The 23,110-nt window shown below is 55.0% G+C and overlaps 1 protein-coding gene across 2 annotated transcripts in view; it reads left to right on the top strand.

The window, feature by feature from the left end:
• Positions 1-21,815, top strand: part of ESRRB (estrogen related receptor beta) — a 57,946-nt gene extending 36,131 nt beyond the window's left edge. The window contains exons 3-6 of one of the 2 annotated variants that reach the window (XM_049612451.1): positions 3,180-3,290; positions 3,780-3,941; positions 12,527-12,796; positions 18,676-21,815. In XM_049612451.1, the coding sequence (XP_049468408.1) occupies positions 3,180-3,290; positions 3,780-3,941; positions 12,527-12,796; positions 18,676-18,920 (788 nt within the window). In that variant the 3' untranslated portion in view covers positions 18,921-21,815. Of the gene's footprint in view, positions 1-3,179; positions 3,291-3,704; positions 3,942-12,526; positions 12,797-18,675 lie in introns of both variants that reach the window. The other variant, XM_049612453.1, reaches the window with a different exon arrangement.
• Positions 21,816-23,110: the final 1,295 nt, after the last annotated feature.

Raw genomic sequence — 23,110 nt, 5'->3', positions numbered from 1 at the left:
GGGGGGGGGGGGGGGGGGGGGGGGGGGGGCTGCTTTGTAGCTGTATCACTGGAGGGTGTCAGGAAAACAGGACTTTCCCCACAAAACCTTCAAAGGAGGAGCCATCCTTCCTGCCTTTGTGTGCCTGCTCCTTCTGCCCTCACTGAGGGGGCCAGAAGGGAGGGGTGGCGTTTGGGAGCCAGAGCCCCACCAGCATGTGGGTTTAGCTCCTGCACCGGATGGGCCTCCTCTGTCCCCTTCAAGGTCCGGGCCGCTGCCGGTCTGTAGGATGCTATATTGCAGCCCTTTCCAAACACCGTTGTGCCTCCGAGTCACCTTGTTGAAGTGCTGACTCCTGTTCCTAGGGGGCAGCCTGACATATTTGCATTTCAGACAAGCTCCCGGATGATGCCTGGCCTGGACCACCCTTTGAGAAGGAGGGCAGTGGCCGGTGTCCCACCTGCCTTCACTCCGCGCTCTGTCACATGCATGCTGACTGAACTGCCTCCTGGTGACCGCAGCTGTGCCCAGGGCTTGCTTTGGGCCCCACAGCCTTCCCAGCCCCGGTCCGGGAAGGGCTGGTGACTGCCAGGAGGGGCGGTTGGATGCCCCAAGGCCCTCATCTGCAGCAGGGTAACTGGGGAGTGTCCTGCCCTGTCTCCCAGGGTCTTCAGGGAGGCTGAGCCTCAGCTGGCAACAGCAGTAACCTGCTCACCTACTCAGGAACACACTCGTGATTGGCTTTCTTCCTGGGTTCACCTTCCAGATAAACTCTCCTTGTCACAGGGTCTGGTCCAAGGCAACCCAACTGTAGGCGTGGTCAGTTGCAATCCGCTCTGCCCCTCAAAGCAGAAGGGGAGTTCACTGGAAGCTTCTCAGGAGGCTCAAGGACCACACTGAGAAGCCAGACAAGGACCAAGGGAAGCTCCAGAAAGCCTAGGCACTAGAGATGCAGTAGCCAGGAGAGTGTGGCCCAGGGTGCCCACACCCCCGCTGCTGACCACTGCTGCAGCCCTGAGCAGCTCTCCCCCTCCGTTTTGGTGCCATTTGATCAAAGCTTCCCGTTAGCTGTTCCTGAGTCACCAGCCCATGCTTCAGCCTCCAGAGGGTCAAGTTAGATACCCAGAGTTGGAGTGGGCACAGGCCCCCCCACTGCGAGATGACCCACAATAGGGGAATTACCTTTAAGCGGGAAACAGGGGTGGGATGCTGGGTAGACCGTCTCCCCCCAGAAAAGTTTACTGCAGCCATGTTCAGCATCAAGTACAGGAATGTCAGACCGGGGGGTGAAAAGGACGCCGCTGATGAAAATGCAGAGCAGTGACTGGCCCCACATAGAGTCCCCCTGGGCCATCTGTCTTGGTGGCTCACAACATCCTCCCTGCCCTCTGCCCTGAAGGAGGAAGAGGTCTGAGCCCTTGACTGGGAGCACGTGGGCACGGTACCATGCCAGTTCCCCACCCCAGTTCCCTTAGGGCAACTAGCAGTTGAAAGGCTGGTCCCTCTTATTCAGCAAACAAAGTGATTTCACTTTCTATGGCTCTCATTGCCCCGAAACTTCCTCTCGCGTCCTAGGGACTTAACCGTAGTAGCTGTACATCCTCAGAAACAGCCAGCAAATCACCCCTGGCCTGAATGGGATCTAAATCGTCGTTCCATTCGGTCACCCATATTGCTGCCTTCTGGCCTCTCCCCAGGAAGGGCCTGAGCTACCACCACTGCCAAGCTAGGAGGACAGGCAGGAGGAGGTGGCAGTGGGAAAGTGCCCTGAAGATCAACTACTAGGACTCTGAGGGTGATGCTGTTGACCTTTGGGGAAAGGAACAGGAAGTTGAACTTGACCTGTCACCTCAGAGGCTAAGGTGGCCACTGAGCTCTCTTCCTCTCAGGACTCTGTCTCTTTTTTATTTTTATTTTTTATTAAAAAATTTTTTTTATGTTTACTTATTTTTGAGAGAGAGAGACAGAGTGTGAGCAGGGGAGGGGAAGAGAGAGAGGGAGACACAGAGTCCGAAGCAGGCTCCAGGCTCTGAGCTGTCAGCACAGAGTCCGACGTGGGGCTCGAACCCACAAGCTGTGAGATCGTGACCTAAGCCGAAGTCGGAGGCTTAACCAACTGAGCCACCCAGCCGCCCCACTTTCTCTCACTTTTTATGCGTTTTAATCAAGGCCTGTTTCATGGTAAGCTTAAGGGAGCCGCTCTGTTTCCTGTAATACTTCATACTTTGGAGCTAATTTGTTGGATCCCACCCGTTTTTCAGGGCAGGCCACATAGGTTGGTGTCCAGTCTGTGGTTGTGTGCCTTTGGATGAGGAACCTATTTGAGGTCCTGTCCACCCTGCAGGCTGGTGAGGGATGTCAAATGGTGTGAACATGTCTGTCTAGACAGCAGTTGCTGAGGGTGGGGTGGGTTCCTGGGAGGCCGTATCGACCCAGGGAAATAGCAGATCTCTGTAGGATCGGGCCTCATCCTGGGAAGGGATGTCAGTGTGGAGTGGCCACACCTGCTTTTTGCACCTGCTGCTGGGAGACTTTGAGACGTTCATTTTCCAGGTGTGGCCAGGACCACCTGCGTCCCCATCCAGGAGAGTCTGGTCCACGGCTACCCACGCCCCTGCTACTGAGGGTACTACCACTGCCCGGACCAGTCCTCACACTCCCTTTAGTCTAGAAGACAGACCGTAGAACTCCATCCTACGGTCTCTGAAAGTGGGACCCAGAAATTGACATTTGTAATGAACACCCATTCAGATGCTGCTTATGTGAAAAGGCTGAACATTCTTGTTCTTGTTCTTTGGAGGTGCCTGCCAGTGGCAGAGAGTTCCTTTCCCATCTTGCAAGCCAACTCAGCCCTCCCTGGATTCACAGCAGATCTAAAATAACGAGTCTTCCTTCCCTAACGTCTAGAGGAGTGCTTACGTTGTGCTTTCTCTTTGGAGACGAAAGACTCAAGCTGTGGGTTGCTCGGGATAGATGTCAGGAGGATGCTGAACCCAGAGGCAGGGCCGGGCCCGGGACAGCTGGGATGGGTCATTACCGTTAGTTGTTTTAGGATTGCAGGACTCCCTGGCTGAGCTGGTCATGGGGCAGCGGAAAGCCATCTAGTCGTGGGGGCCGAAGCCAGTGTTGCGATTCCAGAGTTAGTGCTAACACCCCTGATGCTGAACAGCCTGACACTTTGCCCCTTTCTTCCCCAACAGGTGTGCGCCTTGACCGAGTGCGTGGAGGCCGCCAGAAATACAAGCGACGGCTGGACTCTGAGAGCAGCCCATACCTGAGCTTACAGATTTCTCCACCCGCTAAAAAGCCATGTGAGTGTCAGGGCAGTCCATGCTCCTTCTGCCAGCATAGGTACCTGGGACATCTGGCCCCCGTGGGGAGATGCTACCTTCCCACTGCTGGCTAGAGACAGTGTGGATCCTGGGGAGGTGGCGTTGGTGGCCGGCTGGGTGTCGGATGCTTTAGGCTTCATTCGGAAGGCCTTTCCATGTGGGATTTACAGAATGTGGTTCCAAATGAAGCATGATCCTAAGAAGGCATGGGCCCTGGCATCCGGAACGTGTCGCCCTCACCTGCCACTCAAAGCAGGTTCCTCTCAAGAGAAGTCACCAGCAACTTCCCTTGGAGGGCTATTTTTTAATAGCCCAAATCAACACGGCCAGCACGTTTGTGGAGTGAGAAGGGGAGTGGGAAGGGAGAGACTCCTCAGAACCCAACTTTTCTTTCCGAGCCACTGCAGGCTCCACCCCGGCCCCTCCCTCCTCCCCCAACGTTCACATTCCTCCTCTGGTTGTTGGCAGTGACCAAGATTGTCTCCTACCTGCTGGTGGCCGAGCCGGACAAGCTCTATGCCATGCCTCCCCCTGGCATGCCGGAGGGCGACATCAAGGCCCTGACCACTCTCTGTGACCTGGCAGACAGGGAGCTCGTGGTCATCATTGGCTGGGCCAAGCACATCCCAGGTGAGTCCCGTAGGACCAGGCGGGGGTGGTATAGCCAGGGACTCTCAGCCACTGTCCCCACCACCGTGGTTCTGATGCATGGGAGCCCCGGGACCCAGGAGCCGTGTTTTCTTCTGAGCTCCTTTTCTCTTCATGGGATTGGAGGTAAGCAGGTGTTGGGAGGTCCAGTAACGTTCCTGAACTGCTGGGGGCTCTTCAGAATCAGTGATCACTCTCGAGGGTTGCTGATTGCTTCTTACAATAGGTGAGATTCAAAGAGCAAGTTCTCTGAGTCCTTCAAGGCCAAAGGGTTTTCTTGTAGACCTTATTGGAAATGTGCTGGGAAAATGCAGCAGAGAATTTGAGTCTCTTGCTTTAGCGGCTGGTGGACTGGATGGTTAAGAACATGGGCTGGGGAGTCAAAGTCTGGGATTCAAAGGATTCAACATCTGGGTCTGCGGCTCACTAGCTGTGTCACCCTGGGCGGGTCACCCGGCCCCTCTGTGAACAGGGAATAATAGCAGTACCTCCTTCGTGGGCTTTGCCGTGAGGATGAAATGCAAGGATGAGTGTGATGTGTGGTCCATGTTCACGTTCACTGCCGGCTCACTATTGCCACTTGCCTGATCTTACGGGAGGCCCATCTCTTAATAGGTGGCGTGGAAGGTGCATGTAATAAATACGTTTCAGGTGATAATGGACTCCGGATACGGCTGTTTGCTGCGTGTGGCCCACACCCTTCCTTCAGCATCCTCTGTCTGGACAGACGGTGGAAGCTGGTTTTTAATTTTATTTTTGTAGACACCGATACCCACGTGTTTTGCATTACACACGTGTTGGGGAGCTTTCGAAAGCCTGTGCCGTTTATGCCTCGTAAGGTTTCTACAGCTTGTCTCATAGTGTGGTGGGGACATCCTGTTTTCCTCTGGCAGTCATCCACCACGGACTCGGATTCTTACTAGCGATGTGACATGGGGCAGTTTATCTTCCTGTCTGTAGGTCCTCTTTGTGTGTGTTGCCGGCCCTGAAAAATGAATGTAGCATGCACGGTGGTGTAGCAAAGGTGTCTGAGACTTTAGATGCCAAGGCCCGCAGTTGACTGGGGGGAGTCAGAATGTTTTTATAGAAGACACGCGTGTGTGCACAACCTATATGAAGGAGTCTTCCTGCGGACGAGGGCTCGGGAGCTGATGCTGGTATCACTTAGCTGGCAGGAAGCGTAGCATTCCTTGCGCAGATGGCCCCTGGCGTTCCGACTCGGGGAGGGCCTCACAGCGGGTCTGAGCTGGATGCCCTTACTAAGGAGCTCAGCCTCTTGGGATTACACACTCAGTAATTTTGAATCTGGCCTGTGCTGATTCAGCACAGACGTGGGGTCAGGCCACTGCGTAAGACACCTCAGCCCGGATTGCTCCACTGACCCGGGGCCGAATCCGGTACAGCTCCCCCTGCCCCTCACATCCTGCCCTCCCCGCCATCACACGCTCCTCTTCCATCGCATCCCAGCGATGGCTCAGGGGTGGCGCCTGGCGGTCCCCCAGGTCACCGCTTCCTTCTCCTGCCACCTCTACGGGGAGGCGTAGAACCAGGAGGCGCTGTCTCCCTTGCACCCGTTCCTCTCTCCTGTCTCCCCTCCCTCCAGCGCCATCTCCCATCTGTGCCCGACCAAGAGGGAGGTGGGCCGAGCAGAGTGGCTGTTAGGGGCCCAGACTTTGGATCCAGACAGACCCGAGCCCTGATCCAAGTTCTGTCCTTACTGGCCTTGTGAAGAGATCTCATTTTTCTGAGCTTCGGTGTCCTTGCCTGTGAATTAGGAATCGTAATAGATGGTACAGGGCCGTCAGCCCAGCCCCCGCACACAGTGGGTGCTTGATAAGTGGCAGGGACCATGACTGTGTCATTGTCTTTGCTAATAGTATTAAAAGCTTCCTTTCACATCTTCCTTTTCCCTTGTCCAGAGCTGGATTCTTTTTGATTAAAAAATAAAATAAACATAGGGGCTCATTTGTCTGTCTGAAACACTAATTTGCCTATTTTGCATAAATTTGCATGCTGAATTATTTGGGCCTGACCTTCTAGTGTTTAAGGTAAAATTAATTAATAGCGTCTCCTGCCACTGCATGTAAACCTCATATTAGGGGCGATGACATATCAAGTGCCTGATATGTTTAAACTAATCGACTTAATCCCATCTCAGATTAGACAGAAAACTCCCCTGAAGACCTGCTCACTGGCCTTTAGAGAGAGAGAGAGAGAGAGAGCCAGAAAGAGACCAGGTTTCTTAGCAGGGTAGATGCAATCCAGGGCCCCACCCTGGGACTGACGTCAGCTCCTGTCCATCCTGGTTCCTGGACAGCAGAAGGTTCCTTAAGACCGCTCAGGTTAGCACTCTGAAGCAGAGCCCAGCCCACTTTCCTTAAGCACAGGAGACCACGTCTCATGACTCAGTACGAGCTAACCTCTCAGTATCTGTCCATAGCCTGGCATACAGAGGGCACTTCATACTTGCCTTTGCATGCATTTATTGAGTAAGGTCTCTTGCTAGGAGTTGTGGCTGATACAAAGAAGTAGATTAATTTCTGCCCCAAGGATCTCATTTATAAATAAGGTGGATAATTTTGTTTTTAGTAAAATACTTGTTTTTAATTTTTTTTTAATGTTTGTGTGTGTGTGTGTGTGTGTGTGTGTGAGAGAGAGAGAGAGGGAGCACGAGTGGGGGGCGGGGTGGGGCAGAGACAGAGAGGGAGACACAGAATTCGAAACAGGCTCCAGGCTCTGAGCTGTCAGCACAGAGCCCGACGCGGGGCTCGAACTCGGAACAGTGAGATCATGACCTGAGCCGAAGTCGGACGCTTAACTGACAGAGCCACCAGGCGCCCCAATACTTTTTCCTTAAAAAGAATTTTTTTTAACGTTTATTTATTTTTGAGAGAGAGAGACAGAGACAGAACATGAGCAGGGCAGGGAGGGGCAGAGAGAGGGGGAGACACAGAATCGGAAGCAGGCTCCAGGCTCTGAGCTGTCAGCACAGAGCCCGACATGGGGCTTGAACTCACAAACCGTGAGATCGTGACCTGAGCCGAAGTCGGACTCTTCAGCTGCTGAGCCACCCAGGCGCCCCCAACAAAATACTTTCTCATGAGAAATTCTAAACATACAAAAATAGACCAGACCTCCATGAGGAACCTCCATGACACTTGCTTCAATATTACCACCCCACTGCCTGTTTCCCTTTACCTCTACCCTGTTTCCCATCTCCTGCACACTTAGGAGGCAGCAAGGAGAACCACGGGACAGAGGGATGCCATGGGCTGCGGGGGCAGAGGGCAGACGCTGAGCTAGGCCTTCAGGACTGATGGGCAGTGGCCATGGAGGAAAAGCCCAGAAGGGCAGCGGGGCGCCACGAACACAAGTTTTCAGGCTGCAGGCCAGAAGCTAACATATGTACACAGGCGCTGAGCGACCCGCTTGGCCAGGAGGAAGGATCGTTTGAGCACAAAACTCATTTCTCAGCAGCCCCCCCCTTCCCCCCCCCCCCCCCAGCTTTCACTCACATGTTTGAACACACAGGACACTTTCACACGGGTGAGCTCCCTAGGGAGCTCGGGCTGATTGCGGCTCACTCAGAATAGCAGCCATTCCTTTGTTTCAGTCCGTCTGCAGTGGCCTTACCCCGCACACATGCAGGCTTTTACCTGGAGTTGAACTTTCCAAGTCCTGGGCTGCCCAGAGGATAAGCCCGAGTCTTTAGAGCGCCCACCCCTCGTTCCCCGGGAGCGACAGGTTCGAGCAAGGGGCAGCAGCCTTTAAGAGGCAGTGGGTATCGCTTGATGAATTGTCCTGTCACCCCAGGTGGCCTGGAGGCTCCGCCAGCCAGGGGAGCCCTCCCAGGCCAGGGTGACACGTGCACACCTCTGCGGGGGGGACCCCCCAGAGGCCTCCTCAGGGAGGGCTCCTCAGCGGCCCTGCTCCCAGGTAGCCACCGTCTGGCTCTCGCTGGGGAGAGAAGAATGCCAGCGGCCGATGAAATATGGGCTGCCGAGTGACAGCAGCTGTGTCTGGAGTGGCCTCAGATCCTATAATTACATCTCCCTTTATTACCTCTGCTAATGGCCCTCCAGGTCGACAGAAACGATAATAAATTAACAGATTATGAACTCCACTTGCCACAAATTATGTGCTCTTTTTTTTTTTTTTTCCTTAAATTCTAGGAGCTCATGCTGTCAAACCACTGGGGGATGGGGGCTTGGGAAGATCCTGACTGTTATCAGATCAGTTGGTGCAGATAAAGCAACTTTGTGGGGGTGGGCAGCAGGGCCCCAGGAGGGGAGGCGGGCAGGGACAGCCAGCTGGGGCAGGGCAGGACCTCCGGCGGGCAGTGCTCTCGCCCAGGGGCCTGGGCCACACCAGCCTCTCCCGGAAGCCACCCTGTCCCAGAATTGCTAATTGCTCGATGGAGGAGGAGACCCAGCCCAGCACAGAAAAGCAGACGTGGAGGGTGCTTGGCCGAAGGACAGGGAGGAGTGCTTCAGCCCTTGGTCTGGGTTTAAATAAAAGAAAGAGTATGTGCTTTTACCAAAGATGACAGCAGGGACAGAGGGCTGGAAATTAGGAGTTCCAGATCCCTCATCTTTCTTAAACATCCTTCTGGGAATTTCCTGTGCACGTACAGCCACTGTGTGCGTACGTGTGTGTGTATGTTCTCTCCCCACCATGAGACCATTCTAGAACAACTGCTCTATGTCTTGCTTTTTTTCATTGAATTCTATAACATGGTAGCACTTCCCTTGTGCTAGGCAGTGTACCGAGTACTCCGCACGTTAGCTCATTCAATCCACGCAGTCCCATTAGGGAAGTATTATCATTCCCGTTTTACAGATGAGGAAACTGAGGCACACAGGAGTGGACATACCCAGCGTCACAGCCAGTGGTCAGCAGAGCTAGGATTCTAGGGTCTGGTCGTGGCATCTGTGTCCTTAATAGTTAAGTCCTCCTTACATTCATGGGTGTCTTTCCACACCCACAAAAATAGTTCTACCTCATTCTTTCTGGTGGCTTCTAACGTGCCATTCGTTTAGCTAATAATTATGTTTATGTAGTAATTACACGAATCACATTAGTTACATTTAGGTTGTTTCCTGCTTGAGGCCATTACAGACTGATGGAACAAAACACCCTTTCACATTTATCTCTGTGTATTTGTGCATCCTTTTCTTTCTGGGAGAAATTCCTAGCAGTGGAATTTCCAGGTTGAAGGAAGCATGCCTTTTGTTTTATGCTTGATTTAGTTTTATTTTGGGACATCTTAAATATGGACAGGTTCAAAGACCAAAACTAGGTAGAAGTGTGCACACAGAGGCTTCCCCTCCAGCCCTGTCGCCTCCCCTCCTTCCTCCTAGAGCTGTTTTTATATTTCGTTCTTCCTTCTAGTGTGTCTTTTTTTGAAGTACTAGAAAGTATTTGAACTTTTTAAAATATTAGGACATACCACATATTTCCCCCCCTACCTTGCATAAAGAGAAGCAGCCTCTATATACCATTCAGCACTTTGGAGAGTACATTTGGATTTTCAAAGCCCCTTCCAGCTCCTTTCGGAGCCACTCAAGGAGAAGGAGAGAGGTCAGGGGCCGAGGGCCAAGTCCACTGCAGAGAGGTCCGCACACAGGCCTAGGTCTATCCTTAGATGGTGGCCCAAACTCTCAAAGGCGCTGTCCTCTTTCTCCCACCACCTGCTCCCCTCCTCCCAGAGGGCAGGCCTGTGTCTCTGGCTTCTGCACGATGGGAAAAGGTGCCGAAATTCAAACTCGTGGCTGAAGGACTGAGAGGGTCTCAGCGAGTTCTTTGGGACCATTTTCTTGTCACCTAGGGGTCAGGGTCCAATGGCATTTGTTGTGCTCTGTGCTGGGAATATGCACTGCTCATCTCCCTTGTCCCAGCCGGCACTTGGCAGTGGGGGTGGGGAGAGGGACAGCAGCTCATTCCCACACCCTGGGTGTACTCGCCAGTGGGGCCCTCGCCACCCTCTTTAGAGCCCCTCCTACCCTGCAGGGTTCAGCCCCAAGTCTCCTTCTGCAAAGCCTTCGGCAGGTTCTTGTTTGGGCCAAGTTCTCAGAGCCGTCCACCCCCCTTGTTCTTCTCACTGCCCCAATTTCAGGGTCACGGCAGAGCTCGGTGCTCGGGGCATGCCTTTCCCTCCTGACCGTGAGCGCTTGCACTCAGGGATCCCTTCTGGTTGGAGCTCACCGTTCTGCCCACAGGGCCTGGCATTTAGCAGGTGCCCAGTGAGGAGGTGCTGGATGAAGGAAGAGACCGAAGATGCTGTTAACGTGCCTCTGGTGATGGTACCTTCGTGATGGGCGTCACAGGGGTCCCTTCTCTTTCGTTTCCAGAAGTCTCGCTCTTACCTCACCTCCCTTTTTGCAATTGTCTGTTAATTTTGCCCCGTCCACCTCCTACATCTTCCCTCCCGGTCTGTCTGCTTCCAGTGCAGCCCCCACGTCCCTGCGTGCACACACCCTCATGAGCTGGCTGATTGGGATCTGTTAATTAATGTCGCCCAAGCCCTCTCCCGCTCAGAGGCCCGATAAGGGAAATTGGATGTCCGTTCTATCTGCCTTTTATTACCTCCCGGCTCTCCCTGCCACCACAGGCTGCCACACACCCCCTCTCACGCTGGGATCCAGACAGCACGCATACACCTGACCCCTCTCCCCAAGGAGGTATGTCAATCCAGGCCTGCCCCGTCCATCAGTGTCATTGCTCAGCTCTTTTGATGGGTGCCAGCAGCCAGGTGGTGAGCCAGGAGCCCCAGGAGTGCCCCCTAAGGTCGAACATTCGCGCACTGGTTGGAAAATGGAGAGGGACCGTGGGTTTTAGACTCGGGGGACGGCAAGTGAGGGGTGGGACAGACTCCACGGAAACCCAGAGCGATGGGCCTGTCGAGAAGCTCAGGACCACCCCGGGCCTCCAGCTGTGCCCAGAAGGAAGAAGAGAGTCATGCCAGTAGTGTGCTAATAACAACAAAAATAGTAACGACAGCCACAGGCATCACCCCTCGGTCAGGCTCGCCGGGCACCGCCGGTGTAGGGAACAGAGGGGGCCTGTCTGAAAACCACCTCTTCACCCTCGAAGCCCCCGCATCAGCGCCGCACCCACACTGGGTGAGGTGCCAGGGGGCCAATGCAGCGGAGACCCACGTGGGCAAACTCAGACCCGGCCGCCCAGGATGCATGGTACATACAGATGGCTGTATGGATACTCTTCCTTCTTTCCGTCAGTCTGGCGGCGTCCGTGTGGGAGCCAATCTTGGAATTTCTGGCCGAAGTTACCACCTTGTGTTTAGTGACCGAGAAGTTTAAAAATCAACTTCTTCCCTCCCTCCCTTCTCCTTCCTCCTCCTCCTCCTCCTCCTGCTCCTTCTTCTCTACCCTCCTCTCAGATCAAAATGTTAATTGTTCCGGGATGCCTGGCTCCGTTGGTTAAGCATCTGCTTCTTGGTTTTGGGTCAGGTCATCATCTCACAGTTTGTGAGTTGGAGCCCTGCAATGGGCAAGAGTTTAAAAAAGAAACAATGTTCATTGTTCCATGCCTGAGTTAAGTACATGTATAAAGCAATTCCAGACACTTCTCATTTTGCACATGAAGACTTTTCATCTCATCATTAATAGCCATAGTACGAGCTCAGTGAACATGTTGTATGTCCCATAATCGTTGTCTTATTTAGACCTTGTGGAGAGTCTGAAGCAGGTGTTAACAGTTATACCCATTTCACGGAAGGGGATGCTGAGGTTTGGGGCAGTTACAACTTTCACACGGTCAGCCTGCAGCTAGGAAATGGGGAGTCAGGGTTCAGGGCCAGGCAATCTCCCGAGCACATTGGACAAGACCATGTCATAATTCAGGAGCCATCCCCATCCCGACCTCCTTTTGCGCTGGGGTCAGCCTCCTTACTAGCAGGGAGGGGGAAACTCCCATGATTCTAAGCTCTCGGAATGCGGGACGGCTTGGGTCATCGTTAGGTGGAGAGTGATGGCCAGGACGGCAGGGGTCTGACCCCTGGAGGAGAGGCTGCTCTGTGAGAAAGTGCCCCCTGACCCTGGGGGCTCTTGAGCTCTTAGCAGCCCGGGCTGTGGTCACTAGGGGGTCACTGGCTGGGAACAGCTGAGTCCTCTCTCCCGGCTGGGCCCCTGGGTCGGCACACACAGCTGAGACTCAGCAACGTTAAAACGCCAAAATGTCCCTTGGTTGAGCAGAGAGAGGGATCTGGAAAGTCCCCAGAGGGAAGGGGACCCAGTACTGCCGCCTTTTGATCCTATGAATTAAAAAACCCCTTCAATTACAAACACATTTAATTAACCAAAAAAAACCTCTCCAGACATTTGAAAATAGCACAGAACTAACAACAAGAGTGATAATAACAATTGTCAACATTGACCGAGCTCTCATTACATAAGTCTTTTCCGTGAATTCCCCGTCTGACTCACTGGCCAAGGGAAGGACGAGGAGTTCAGCAGGTACGGAGGGAGGGGCAGGATCGGGGCCCGGGACCACCTCCTCCAGCCAGCCCTCCTGACTGCTGCTGCCCTCCTTGCCCCCTGTTCCCGCAGGCTTCTCGAACCTCTCTCTCGGGGACCAGATGAGCCTGCTGCAGAGCGCCTGGATGGAGATCCTCATCCTGGGCATCGTGTACCGCTCGCTGCCCTACGAGGACAAGCTGGTGTATGCTGAGGACTACATCATGGACGAGGAACACTCCCGCCTCGCGGGGCTGCTGGAGCTCTACCGGGCCATCCTGCAGCTGGTGCGCAGGTACAAGAAGCTCAAGGTGGAGAAGGAGGAGTTTGTGACACTCAAGGCCCTGGCTCTGGCCAACTCAGGTAAGGGCGGGCAGGGGCCCCACGGTGGGACCTTCCGGAGGTGGTCTTGGGCCCCGGGGGGCACAGCCCCGGAGCTCGTGAGCGGGGCCACCGTGAGAGGCAGGGTGGCGTGAAGATGCCGGAGGTTCTTGTCACCAAAGGTTGTGCAAGGGGTTGGCCTGGAGCTAAAAGAAAAGGGTGGTGACCAAGGCCCGCGATAGGTGCTTCCTGAGCCCTTGATTTGCAGGGCGTTCTACGAACTGAGCCTCTGCTATCTAGCCCAGCACACCAGTTAAGGACGGAGGCTCTACAGTCGCTGAGAGTCAAATCCTGCTTCTGCCTCTTGGGCAAGTCGCTTCCCTCTGTGCCTCCTATTCTTTACCAGTAAAAGGGGAACAATACAGAGTCCCTCCCCCACCAGTCAGTGGAGGGGGTTTATTTGTACATCATTATGTTACACTCACAACACGCTGGGCTTACAGTAAGCGTTGAACCTGCTAAATAAATTAGCTGTGAACTTACTTAATTCTTAACAACCCTGTGAGCAAGGGTCTCATGATTTTTACCCCATTTTATAGACGGGGGAACTGAGGCTTGGAGAAAATTGCCCAGGGCCACACTGTCAAAGGGTGTCAGAGCTAGGACCCCAACCAGGGCCCTCTCGTTGCAAAATCAACCCCCAGCTCATAGCCACTCCTTGAATCTGCCAGTCAGATCGCTCAGGCACAAGAGAGAGAAAACCTTCCCAGCTGAGTGGTCTGGTCTGTCGTTAAGAGGGAGGGCTTCACGTCCCACTCTTGATTTTGGCTCGGGTCAATGATCTCAGGGTCGTGAGATCGAGCCCCGTGTCGGGCTCCGCACTGGGCAGGGGGCCTGCTTTGGGATTCTCTCTCTCGCTCTCCTTCTACCCCTCCTCAGCTTGTGCACGCTCGCTCGCTCTCAAAAATAAAAAATAAATAAAAGTAAAATAAAACTCTTTAAAAAGGAGGCTTCGCCTCCCTTCCTTCAGCCCCTTGCAGCTCCTGGCTGGAATCTCTGGGGACAGGGGCTGGGCGCTCGTGATGCAGGTGAGCGAGCTGGACTGTCATCTGTGTCCACACTTGGGGAGCACCCACCGTATGCGGGGTACTGTGCCAGGCAGGGGGTGGAGAATGCAGGAGAAAATCAGGCTCCCTGTCCTAAAGAGAGACTGTCAGGCAGGCACACACGGTTCCCCAGGGCAGTGCGTGTGCCTTGGTCAAGTCTGGTCAGGTGGACCCAAGTTCAAATTTTAGCTCGGACACTTAGTAGCAGTGTGGCCTGGGCAGGTTGGCAACCTTCCTTAGCCCTGTCCTTGTGTGTACAATGGGGACATTCCAGTACCTTCTCCAAGCACTTTGGTCTTGAATGACTGACTGAAGATACAGCACTTAGACCAGTGCCTGGCCTAGAGCAAATGTTCAATAAATATTAATTATTATCATTATTATTAATATTAGAGGAAACAAAGTGTTATCCGCACAGGGAAGAGGGACAGCTGGTTCCCAGGCGGAGACGGTACAAACAGGGTAAGCGACCGGTTTGCAGGGTACGGTTCGGCTTTTAGTAAGTCCCGTGTCCCAGGAAACCTCAGTCCCTGGCGAACCGAGACCGTGGTCCCCCTAACAAATGTTTTCAGAGAGAACGCAGGGGTGCTGCCGCTGCCCTGCTCAGCCCCCCTTTACTGGGCTCGTGCTCCCCTGCCCCAGCTGTTGAGTTGTGCTGCTGATAGCTCACAGCTGCCCCCTCGGCCAAGATCTGCCCTCACCTGCCGTGCCCGGAGAGTCAGGCACCTTGGCACCATCAACTAATGGCGACCCACACAGGGGAACAAAAGGCTGGACTCTTGGCAGGGCGAGGTCAGAGCCCTACGTGGATCAGGCCAAAGCGGAGGCCACGTCCTCACCTTGCTTGTTCCCACCCTCACCCTGTCCTGCCTCCCTCCCTCCCTTTCTCCTGAGAGCACACCCTCCAGAAAATCTGTGCACCCAGACCCTGGTCTTGGGCTCTGCTTTTGGGGGATCCTGATCTAGTGTAGAGAGGGAAGCATTTTCTTTAGTGCAACTCCCTTTTATTAATAAACAAATGCAAGAGAATGATTAAACTTTTACACGCTTCTATACATAACCTATACATCTTTTAAAAATTTGTTTTTAATATTTATTTTGAGAGAAGTAGGCAAGTGGGGGCGGGGACGGGCAGAGAGAGAGAGAGAGAGAGAGAGGTGAGAGAGAATCCCAAGCAGGCTCCGTGCTGTCCGAGCAGAGTCTGACTCAGGGCTCGATCCCATGAACCGTGAGCTCATGACCTCAGCCGAAAACAAGAGTCGGATGCTTAACCGGCTGAGCCACCCAGGCGCCCAGACCATTTACGTATTAAGATTCCAAAATGGTAGTGTGTTCTTTGTTAGAGAATGCCGGGGCTGTTGGGTTTTTTAAAAGTAGTTTTCAATTTCCAGAACGACTGAGCAGGTGGCACTACGGTGTGGCACCCATCCCACCCTCATCCCCCACCCCCGCACGGGTTCCTCTGTCGTTCACATCTTGTATTGGTGTGGCAATTTGTTACAATTAATGAGCCAGTATTGATACATTATTATTAACAAAAGTCCCTGGTTGCCATCCAGGTTTTACTCTTTGTGTTGTGTGGGTCTATAGATTTGACAAATGGGCAGTGACAGCCCCTGCCCTCCCTCCCCCACCCCCCCGCTGGTCCCTACTGTACACAGTGGCCCCACCCCTCGTGAGCCTGTGCCACCTACTGAGAGGGAAGTACCTCAGCCAGCCGTTGCAGGGGGCTGGGGGTCTGTGTGGGCGGAGGGGACTCGGTGAACGCAGAGGACACAGCGTGGGGACAGCGAGGCCCGCAAGGCTGCCGGGCCTTGGAGGGCACGTCTTTGCTTTTAGACCCTCCTGACACTTCATCCCTGACCTCGAGCTTGGGCTGGCCCACGCGGGGAGGAGGAGGGTGAAGAGGCGGGGTGCCGCTGTCACGTCTGTGTCACCCCTCAACGTCAGGCCGTGACGGCGTTCAGATGGCTCCGTAGCTCTGCTCTCGTCCTGATCTCACAGGCACGTGCGTGCACACACACAGGCGCAGAGATATACACGTGCGTGTGAAGACAGGCATGCATGCAAATACAGACACCTACACGTGCACACACATACATGCACACACACATGCATACACTCATGCACGCATACATGTGCGTGCAAATACAGATGCATACACGTGCGCACACACATGCACACATACATATATGGACACACGTGCACACACAGACATACACACAGGCTTAGGTACACATACATGCACATACAGTTACACACACACGAACACACATGCATGCATACAGACACATGCACCCATACGCATGTTCACAAATACGACACACATACATGCGTGCACACACATGCAGATGTGTACACGCGGCACACACATAAGCACACATGCACACACAGCACCTGGGGACTGACAGTGGTTTAGTGACATGAGCCCATCAGGAGATTCAGCTGGATCAAGCTTCGCCTGAGTACACACTGTCACGTCATGGGAGACGAAGTTCCAGGAACCTGTGCTTCTGGCCCGGTGGCACCTGCCAGGCCATCCTGTGGCTTACGTGCCGGTCCAAGTAGTTCAGAACAGAGAAGGAGGAGTTTGTGACGCTCACAGCCCTGGCTGCATAGTCGAGCAGTCAGCTGTGGGCAGGAAATGGGGGAAAGCATAGGCCTGCTATGAGTAAGGCCAGAAAAGTAGGTTGGGGTCAGACCAGAGGCTCTAGGGCTAGGCAGGGGGTAGGAAGGGATTGGGTTGCAATAGGGTCGGTCCAGGGAGCCATGAAAGGTTGTACAGCAAGGTAGGAAAATCCCCCAAACTGTGTTAGCTGGAGGAGAGACAGGTGCCAGGAGGTGGCTGGAGTGGTCCTGGTGGTGGCCCACGGTGCCACTGCTCAGGCTGAGGGCATGGGATGGGACCACTCACATGGGGCTCGGGGGCTGGCTCCAGGCAGAAGAGTGACGCACATCAGAGACAGGCCGGGGCCCCCAAACCACAGCCCCTCGGGAGCCTGCCGGCCATCTTTCACCCCAAGTCCCATCTCCAAGGCTCCTTGACAGCAGAAAAAATTCATAGCCATTGATTTTGTAATTAACAGTTTATCAATGCCATCGATACAGACTCACTGATGGATTGCAGAGAAATTAATCTTGCAATGTTATTTTATTTCATTTTTGGTCGAAGGCAGCTGCCAATTTTGGCCTCCTTGGGGAGGGTGGGGGGATGGGGAGAGGAAGCTGGCGGGAGGCAGGGAGTCTGGATGGCCACGTCCCAGCCTTACAGGGACCAGCGCATCTCGAGTGCACATTCTGGAAACAGCTGAGAGTGTAGGAATGGAGCCATGCTCCATTTCCAAGTGGAGAAGGAGTCCTCGCTGCTCCAACAAGGTGGAGGGTATGGGGCCAGTAACGCCCCAGCGCACTAAAGGCACTTGCCCCCCAGCTGAGTCCTCACCGTGATGACGGTATTACGTTTATTAGGTGGTTTCTAAGTGCCTGGTAATGTGCTATCTCTTTTAACCCTCACCACGACCCTATGAGGTAGGAGGTATTTGCTCCATTTTACAGATGAAGAAACAGTCTCAGAGAGCCTAAGTAACTTGGCCCAAATAACACAGCATCTAGGACTTGAGACTCTCGCCTTCCTCATTCTGCTTTTCTCCCAAGAGAAGGCAGGACCCTGGAGGCATGGGCTGAGTGTGGATCCAGAAGGTCAGAAGGAGTCACTGGGGTCAGCCAGTTGGAACAGCTGCCCTTGGCAGTCTGGTACCTAAACTAACCCAGCACGCACAGGAATCGCCCTGCTCTCTTGAGGAACTCTGGGGCCTCGCCCCGTCTTCCTGGCAGCCTCCCCAGAGCCTTCGGCTCACTTGACCCAGATGCACCCTTACCTTCCCGCCTCTGGCAGGCATCAGACACTGCGGTTCAGTGTGGTGGCTCGAGATCTTTAAGGGGTGTCTGAAGAAGGCTGGGTGTTTTCCCCGAGGCTGGGGAATAGTTCCAGTACATTGCCTTTGCCTCAGCCCCGACCCCGCTGTAACCCAGCTGTCAGCACCTGCCCTGCTGGGATTTAGGTAACTTTCGTTTGAACCCCCAGTGCCTGCCTGAATCCAAAGCCCTCCTCAGGATTTTTGGAGAGCTCCCCACGGCACCCTCCGTCACTGCGCCCCATGCGTCCGTCCAGGCCATCTCGGTCCCCCAGCACAGGGCACCTCCACGCAGAGCCCAGCCCCTTTCTCTGTGTGTGGATTCCGTACCCGGCATTCTGTCAGGTTAGTGATGTCCCTGAAGATGAGCTGGTGATGATGCCCTCAGCTGGGCATTTCCTTCGGGACAGGAACTGTGTTCAGCCCTTGACCTGTATTAAGTCATTCAACCTCTTGAGGTAGGTATGGCTGTTACGTCATTTAACGAATGAGAAAAACAGGGCACAGAGAAGTTAAATGACTTGCCTAAAGTCACACAGCTTGGCAAGTGACGGACGCAGGATTCCAACCCACCAGGCTGGCTCCAGAATCCTCCTGGCACCTCCAGGGCAGTGACGGGTCGGCTCACATTCAAGTCCTTTAGGGTCTCCGCCGCCACCTCCTGGTGGTTTCTCGAGAGATGACCTTCCTAGATACAGATCGCTCCCGGGGTCCAAGCCTCCGCTGTGTCATTGGCCTCCATGACCTCGGGCTGGCCGCTTATCCTCTGTGAGCCTCAAGTCTCCTTCTTTGTAGAGTGAGGATTTGGAAGGCCACCCCGCAGAGGCCCAGGGGCCCCAGGGTGGAGCCCATCCCCCGGGGCGTCCGGCCACACCCGCTGACGCGAGCCCTGTGCCCACAGATTCCATGTACATCGAGGATCTGGAGGCAGTGCAGAAGCTCCAGGACCTGCTGCACGAGGCTCTGCAGGACTACGAGCTGAGCCAGCGCCACGAGGAGCCGCGGAGGACGGGCAAGCTGCTGCTGACGCTGCCCCTGCTGCGGCAGACGGCTGCCAAGGCCGTGCAGCACTTCTACAGCATCAAACTGCAGGGCAAGGTGCCCATGCACAAACTCTTCCTGGAGATGCTGGAGGCCAAGGTCTGATGGCCCGGCACATGGACCGACTCCCACCCGCGGACAGACCGACCGACCCGACGCGGAGACCTCCACAGCCACCAGCCTCGACCTTCAAGCCCTGTATCATGGCCACGAGCAGTCCCCGAGGAAGGGGCTTCTCGCCTCCCGGCTGCGTGCAGAGTCCTGGGTGCAGCGGGGCCGGGGAACAGGGATGGGAGGGCAGGGCGTGGGCTCACCTGTGACTGGCTTTTTCTCTGGTATGTTTTTCCTTTTCCACGGGCAGTGCTGACGCCCGGGCCAAGGGCTGACTCCCTTGAGACTAGAGACCGTGGAGGAAGCCCCGCCTTTCCCACCAAACCACCAAGAGACAGCAGCATATTTCCTACCCACCCCCCACCCCCCCTCCCCACCTCGTGGACTGGGCGGCCGGTGCTCAGTGCCTAGGACTCCCCCGGCCCAGGCTAGGCGCCACCTGGAAGTTTTCCCTCCCCAGACGGCAGGTGCTTTCTTCCAGAGGCTCTGCCTACCCTGAGGTTCTCTGGGGCCCCTCAGGAGGCTGCGTACCTTCCCCGGTCCAGACCCAGACGCCTCCCACCCTCCGTCCTTCCTCTCAGTTTGGCACACTCCGCTCCCGTTAGGGACTCGCCGTGGAGGGAGCAGCTGGCAGAGCTCGTGCGTTTTCCCAGGCACACGCCCTTGTGTGCTCCCACCTGCCTGTCCCCGCTGTGCTGGGGCCCACCTGCCCTCCTCCCCTCCTGTCCCGGGAAATCCCTGCTACTTCCTGCCCCTACCTCAGAGCTCACTCAGTGGGTTCAGCCAGCCAAGGTGACTTCCGGGTCCGCAGCTGGGAACAGCACTGGCTCAGAAAAGAGCAGGGTCCAGGCAATACTCCCCAGAGCTCCTGCTTCTTGCCTGCTTCTCACCTCCCGCCCTTTCAGCCTTCAGGGCAGATCTGGAGCAGGTGGGCCTGTGGCAAGGCAGGGAGTGTAGGGACCTGGCCCCATCTGAGGGCACCCTGGGCACTGATTTCAGGCTGGCGGTCCTGGGAGGATTGGGGGCAAGATGGGGGAGGCTCGAACCAACCTTTGCTGAACACAGAAAGGCCTAGAAATAAGCAGGCAGGGGATCCCCAAAGACAGGGAGCTCAGGGGAGGTTGCCAGCCTGCCTGCTACGTCCTGGCTTCTGGGGACAGTGGACACCAGGACTCCCCGTTCCCTGCATTCCAAAGGGTTGGGCGAATCAGTGCCACAGGAGGGGTGCTCCTGTCACCCTCGACTAAGGTGTGACGTAGCTCCCTGGGGACACTAAGAAGGCCCAGCTCTCTGGCGGGAGCCCCCGGTCTTCCTAGCTGCTGTGTAGGAGCCCCCGGTCTTCCTGGCTGCTGTGTAGACTGACCAACCACCCCGGTTGGCCCTGAACATTCCTGGTTTTAGCACTGAAGGCCGTGTCCTGGGAAACCCCTCAGTCCCAGGCAGATGGGGACGGTCTGTCTTCTGATTTCTGTGAGTGGCCTCAAAAGTTGGTTGTAACCCGCTCAGGGCAGCCCTGAGCACTAGCGGGTGGCTGCTCAGAGGATCCCCCAAGGATGGAGTGGGGGGAGGGGTTCAGCGTGTTGGGAAAAGCCCCTCCTATGCAGCTGCCTTGTGAAGCAGGGTTCGGGGCAGCCCTACCGGGGACACTTGTGGGGAATGCACACGTGCACAGGCAGGCGGGGCGGCTCACCCATCAGTGGGACACTGGGGGGGCCGGGTGCTCGCTCCCAAGCCCCGCAGCTCTCTGCATAAGGCGGCTTCGGCTGATGTCATCTTGCCACCTTCTCCACCCCAGACGCTCCTGAATTTCTGTGCTGGGACCTGCTGAGGTCACCCCAGGTGGGAGGGCTGGCCGAGACCCAGCAGCTGCAGAGTGGCTGTCTGATGTCCTCACGTAGAAAATACCATGGGTTCCAGGAGGCCTCACGGCCCAGTGACGTGCGCTCCTCTCCTGTTAGCCGGTGGGGAATCCAAGGCCAAAGCCACGGGACAGTCAGCCTTGTAATTGTCATCCGAGATGCTTCATCCCTAGGTCTCTGGGAAGTCCCGATCTGGGTGGACACACCCGCACCTCAGCATCAAGGGACCCGGGCAAAGACCCAAGTCTGACAACCACACCCTAAGGTCCGAACCCGAGGGACCTCACGGTGAGAGAAGTTGGGGTCTGCTCCGTGGGTGCCTCCCCTAGCCTTTCATCGTGCTGTGTGCTTGAGGAGGTGGGGCTGAGGGTGGCATCTCGTCACCGGGGTGTCCCTTCCTGCTCAAGCACGAGGACATGAGCTGTCCGCCACGGCAGGGGGCTGCGCCCCAGCTGGGGTTTGCAGCCCGTCCTTTTTAGGGGGAAGGATCTCAGCCAACAGTACAACTGGTTTGCGGTGGGTGGGTTTTGGGATGGATCTGGTGCCCCTGCAAGGGTCCTGCCTCTAGAGCCTCTCTCTAGCAGCGAGGGGAGCTGGTGATCCCGGGGGCTCTGTGTCGGTGAGGTGTGCACTGCTTTCACGCTTGAGCCCCAGTGGCGACAGGAAGTGGTCCGACGGGAACTCGTCCGGTGGGAAAGGCCCTGGTGTGTACCAACGGGCATTCAGAGAAAAAGTCTAGGCCAGCTTCTTAGCTGGAGGCCTTGCCAGCTTTGGGGCCTCCGTGGGAGGCGGTGGGGGGGGGGGGCCCTGACTTGGTGGGGGATGGTGAAGTGAGGAGAGTTTAGGATGCCCCGTACCCCAGACGGGGTACTTGATGGAACTCAAGTTTGCCCCCAAATCTGTTCCTGGAAAATCTGTAAAGAGGAAATCACCCTTCCCACTTGTATTCTCATGATACAGGTCATTGAAATGAACCAAGAAATAAAATGTGAAAATCCAACCACGGAGAAGGTGGTATTGGCTGGGTTTTGTTTGGTCCCCGTGTCCTGACCCTTTTAAAGCTTCTAGACTGTTTTTTGTCACGATGTGAACCTTGGTAGTGGCACCCAGGTTTTGCACACGGGAAACTTGGATTGTTTCCCAGGCCACAATTGAAGAAACCAAGCAGGAGGATCTCGAGACCAGAGGGGGCATCGGTTGGGAGGCCAGGCAGGGCTTTAGGACCCAGAATCTGCACCCGCCTCTGTGTCAGGGGCCACCCTTCCCTCCTCCAGACTCTCCCCTCCTCCAGACTCTCCCCTCCCCTGTGCAGATGGGAGAAGTCAAGGGTGGGGGGGAGCAGTGACAAACTGGTGACAAGAAGACAGAGGGGCCCATGCCCACGGAACAGCACCAAAGAAAAGCACTATGTGGCAAGAATGTTTTATTTTCGAATAATGATTAAAAGGCTGGAATGGCTTAAGATGTATATATTTTTTAAAATGGTAGTCCCTCATGGCATTGTCCACCTGTACGCATTTCCGCCTCTGTACGTGTTCTCCCCCAAGCCCCCACCCACCCCATGTAAATCAAATGCGCTAGGATTCTTCCGTCCTGGTCCCATGTATCTGGAATCTAATAAATAAGGAACAGCCCATTGGAGAGTTTCTTCACGTTACCTTTCCGGGCTTGCTGTCCCCCGGACAGCATTGCCCTCAGGCCGATGGCCGATGGCTAAGCCTGGCTGTCGGGAGCACCAGCCCAGCCTCAGAGTTTTCTGGGCGTTCAAGTAGTCATTTTAGCATGTTCAGCAGCAAAACTTCAGGAAGGCAACTTGAGAAGTAGGATACAGCTCTGAGAAGCCCCCTGCTACTTTTTATACTTTTGACATTAATGTGAAGCACTCTAATCTTCACCGATGCCAGAGAAATGGAACATCACATGTATGGGAACCAAAAACTATTCATTGCCTTAGGATCCTGAAATGCAGGCGCATAGTGCTGACCACACAGAGGGCCCATGTGTCATCCACACTCAGGACCAGTGAGAAGCAGAGGGGATGGCCCCCAAAAAAGAACACCTTATCAGGGTGCCTTTCATTGCAAGTAAAAGCCCGGTTTATATCAGCTTAATGGATTGTCTTGGATTTATGTGAGGTCTAGAAGTGGGGCAAACATCAGGTAGGGTTTCATCCAGAGGTTCACGAAGTCAATAGGGCCATGGCTCTGCTCCTCTTAGTTCTGCCCTCTGCTGTCTGCTTTGTCCTCAGCCTCTTGCATAGTAGCAAGAAGGCTGCCAGCTTTTTATCTTCACATTGTAAGGAGAGAAGGAGCATCTCTTCTTACA

The sequence above is a fragment of the Panthera uncia genome (genome assembly GCF_023721935.1).
Source record: "Panthera uncia isolate 11264 chromosome B3 unlocalized genomic scaffold, Puncia_PCG_1.0 HiC_scaffold_1, whole genome shotgun sequence".
Taxonomy (NCBI): domain Eukaryota; kingdom Metazoa; phylum Chordata; class Mammalia; order Carnivora; family Felidae; genus Panthera; species Panthera uncia.
This window is presented reverse-complemented; position numbering and strand designations above follow the sequence as displayed.